The 3,614-nt window shown below is 34.7% G+C and overlaps 1 protein-coding gene across 2 annotated transcripts in view; it reads right to left on the bottom strand.

Moving 5' to 3' along the window:
- Nucleotides 1-1,206: 1,206 nt before the first annotated feature.
- TNFAIP8 (TNF alpha induced protein 8) overlaps nt 1,207-3,614 on the bottom strand; it is a 26,185-nt gene continuing 23,777 nt past the window's right edge. For both annotated transcript variants that reach the window (XM_009278142.1, XM_009278144.1), the window contains exon 2: nt 1,207-3,076. In XM_009278142.1, the coding sequence (XP_009276417.1) occupies nt 2,511-3,076 (566 nt within the window). In that variant the 3' untranslated portion in view covers nt 1,207-2,510. The remainder of the gene's footprint in view (nt 3,077-3,614) is intronic.

The raw sequence follows: 3,614 nt of genomic DNA, 5'->3' as shown, positions 1-3,614 counted from the left end.
TAACTGCAAAACTATACAGCTTGAGTGCTATGTCATGTTATTTATAAAGGTAGGTCAGTACAATTGTTTTCTTTCATCATTATGAAAGTCAATTCTTTGTAATTGAAAATGAATGCCAGACAAGTACTATTGTTACAGCATCTCAGAAGAATGTAACTAGATTGTGAGCTAAATGTAACTTCTCCTAGTTGTCAAGTTTTTATGCTTATAATCAAATCTCCATGAGCAATTTTTGCTTTTTCTAAGAGGTATATGGCCAGATAATGCAACTGAGTAAAAAGTTACTGTGTTACTGAAAATATACATAGTTTGACTACAATATGGCTCATATACATGTAAGTAGGTGTTCATTAACAATGTACAAAGACCATTTAAGCAATTTTTGTCCCAGAGACAATTCAAATTTGAGCAGTCAAAATATTCTGGGTCATAGCTGAAGAAAATCTTCCGTGGTTTACACAGCACATGTATATTGTGCCTGGTTCTAAACAAGGTACTGTCCTGCCATCCTTTCAGTAACTGTTACCATTCATTATAAACCATGCTATTTTGGAGAATCAGAATGTGATTTAGAAATAGGATTTGTAAAGAAAAGAGTTTCAATTTCTAGAAGTCAAGTTCCTTTCTAGTCTCACCTCAGAAGAATTGAGAAAGAAAACAAATAGCTTTCTCTTTCTAGGTGGGAAAAGAAAAGAAATAGGTGGAGCAAATACTTCAGAAACTATACTCTTTACAATTTGTGGGATTTTCCTCATGATGTTGCGTTCCTATCCATGACTTCTGATGGACAAAAGTACAATGTATTTACTGTTTAAGTAAAACATGGGAAGGGATCTTAAATTATATTCCTTCAGATGTCAATCTAATAATCTATCTCTTGGCAAATTCTGGTGCACTATCCTTACATCAGTTCCTAGTTGTTCCAGCCTAGTAGTACATTAATATTCTGTCTCTGCTGCACACTAGTGGCTTGTATAAAATGAGTTCACATTTTGATCACACATTTCTATGGCACATTTCTGGCACCTTTCTGGGAATATTCAGAGCCTAGTCACCAAACAAACATGAATAAAAGTGAATTTTCTCTCTTAAAAAATCACAAGTAATGCTGAAGCCATATGTCAGAGGCTGTGATGCTTTCGTTGCCGGCACAGGCCAAGTTTGCTCTTTATAATTTAAAATGCAACATGGGAAAAAAAAGGCATGAAAAGTTCGGAGTGCAAATATTCTTTGGTTTACTCATTAAAACAAAAGGACACAGCAAACAGCAAAAACACTGGCAATTAAATAAACAGCAAATTCTTTATATGCTTCCTAACAAAAAGTCATCGGATGTTTGAAATGTATTAACTTCATGCTTTTAAGTACATTACAGTGTCTAGAAAGTCACATTTTTTTATCCCCCAAGGGCAAGGCAGGGAGAAGGTGAGGGAGAAAAAGAAGGGTGAAAGGTAGGAGGGGAGAAAAGAAGAAAAAAAAAAATTATTCAAGATGCCATTTTTCCATTAGTTAAATAGTATATAACACAATGATAAAAACTAATTTCTGTTTCTAGTTTCATTGTACACAAAGGAAATTGGCTTGGAATTTATTTTCAGATGATTAAGTTTTCTGAATTCACATCATCATACACATCAGCCTAGTGTATAAAATATACTGACTCACACCTTTTCAAAAAGAATTATGACCTATTAGCAGGATTCTAAATATCTTAAGGAATTGCACAGGTAAGTTACTGTGTTTTACCTTATCATAGGCAGAGTTAAAATTATGTACCGCAAGTGTTTCCTAGGGAATACTTCTCCCCAGTTAGGCTATTCTACTGTAGCTTATTCCTCAAATAATCCCCATATAATCGAAGGAAGCAAGCATCTGTGCGGGTCTATAAGGTTCTATACTTGGTAGCCTTGCAGACAGGAAGTTTTCACCACTGAGCTGGAGATGAACAAGCCCGTTAAGACTCTACGTGACAGCATCACTGATATTATTTAAAACTGAATGCTTCGTAAGGGCAACACTAGGAAGCTGTGATCTGTGCAGAGAGCATAAAAGACTATAAGTGAATCAAATATATATTTTACAAATAAGTCAAAGAAATTATAGCGTGTACCATCACCATGATAGCCTGTTACTAACATCACTGGACTCTGATAGTTTAGAAATAATTTTGTAAATGTATGAAAGATTTGGATTGTCTGACAGCATATTATTTTGTTTTGTATATCTGTCTTGCAAGACTCTTACTCTACTTGGACTGTTCTGCTTTATTGTCTTTATCCAGCTGTTTCCGTAGGCAAAGCACAGTAAAAAAAGTTATGTGCAGTCCTTCTTCCAGATGGACTGTGAATAGCAACAGATAGCTCATAATAAGGAATCAATTTAATAAAGATATTTTGGAAATATTTGTCATAATGTAAAAAACCTGTTTTGCATGCTCCCTTATTCCTTCATAAATCAACAGTGTTCCATCTACAAATAATGCATAAGGCAGTCAACTTTAATACAAGTACTTATATGTTCCCCTCATCTAGCATTTTGTTGACACCATCACAAAGTTTCTGCAAATGGAGTTTATAAGGTCCAAAGGGATTGTACAAGGCAGCCAAAAATTCACAATCAGAGAAGTGATCAAATACATTGTTGACACGTCCATGTGACTTTGCGGTTAGGTGACGCTGAATGATTTCATGAAGAAGCTCTCTACAATCGTTTAACAGTTTGGACAAAAAATTCCTGTCAAAGGTATAATCCACCTGATGGAAACTGACCACGGTCTTAGCCAGCTGATGAACTTTCTTCTTGAATTTCTCCATCAATGCTATTTCATCCTGATTAAATTGGTTGTTCCTGTAGAGAATTGCCAATTTGAGGACTATTTTAATGAGGTTTTTGATTATTTTCTCTGCTTCCTTTTTATTTTGTGTATATTCCTTTGTCACTCTGTAGAGCTCATCTAAAACATCACTGCTTGTATCATCGATCAAAGTAGTTGCTATTGATTTGGACACCATTTTTCCAAGGATCTTCTTCTGGGCCTGAATGGCCAGACTTTTGGAGTTGAAGACATCTGTGGCCACTGGGGAAAAAAAAAAAAAGTATGCAGTCAATACTTCATAACAGGCGTACCTATGGACAGTAAGTTGAGGAATATTTCCATGCCTATCCATTCATGTTAGTCCTACTAACTGCCACAAAAATAATGCAAACTTATGTATGTAGTTGCAGAAAAACCCATCTTTTCAATCCCTAAAACTCTGTTGTCTTTAGGTTTACATTCTTTTAGACTTTTACTTTTGAGAAAACACAAAATGAGATAGAACTTGCTCAAAAATGGTTTAAAATATCTCTCTATATATGGATTGATGGGCTTTCAAATTGAGGCAATAAACCTGCCCTATTTGATCAGATGAGTCATACGTCTGATGTGATTCTCATATTTGTAATGAAATCTGAAACCATGACTGTCCCAATGTCATGATAGTTACCACTGCTACTCAATTAGAGATAGTAATTCAGTGAATTGACTATTGTAAAACTTTTTTCTGCTTAGCATTTTACATGATCAGTGAATTCAGATCCCACACGTATTATATTTTTATATATATAAAATATAT

Source organism: Aptenodytes forsteri, unplaced genomic scaffold (assembly GCF_000699145.1).
Source record: "Aptenodytes forsteri isolate BGI_AS27 unplaced genomic scaffold, ASM69914v1 Scaffold98, whole genome shotgun sequence".
NCBI lineage: Eukaryota > Metazoa > Chordata > Aves > Sphenisciformes > Spheniscidae > Aptenodytes > Aptenodytes forsteri.
Note: the sequence above shows the minus strand (reverse complement) of the source record. Positions and strands in the feature narration are given on the sequence as shown.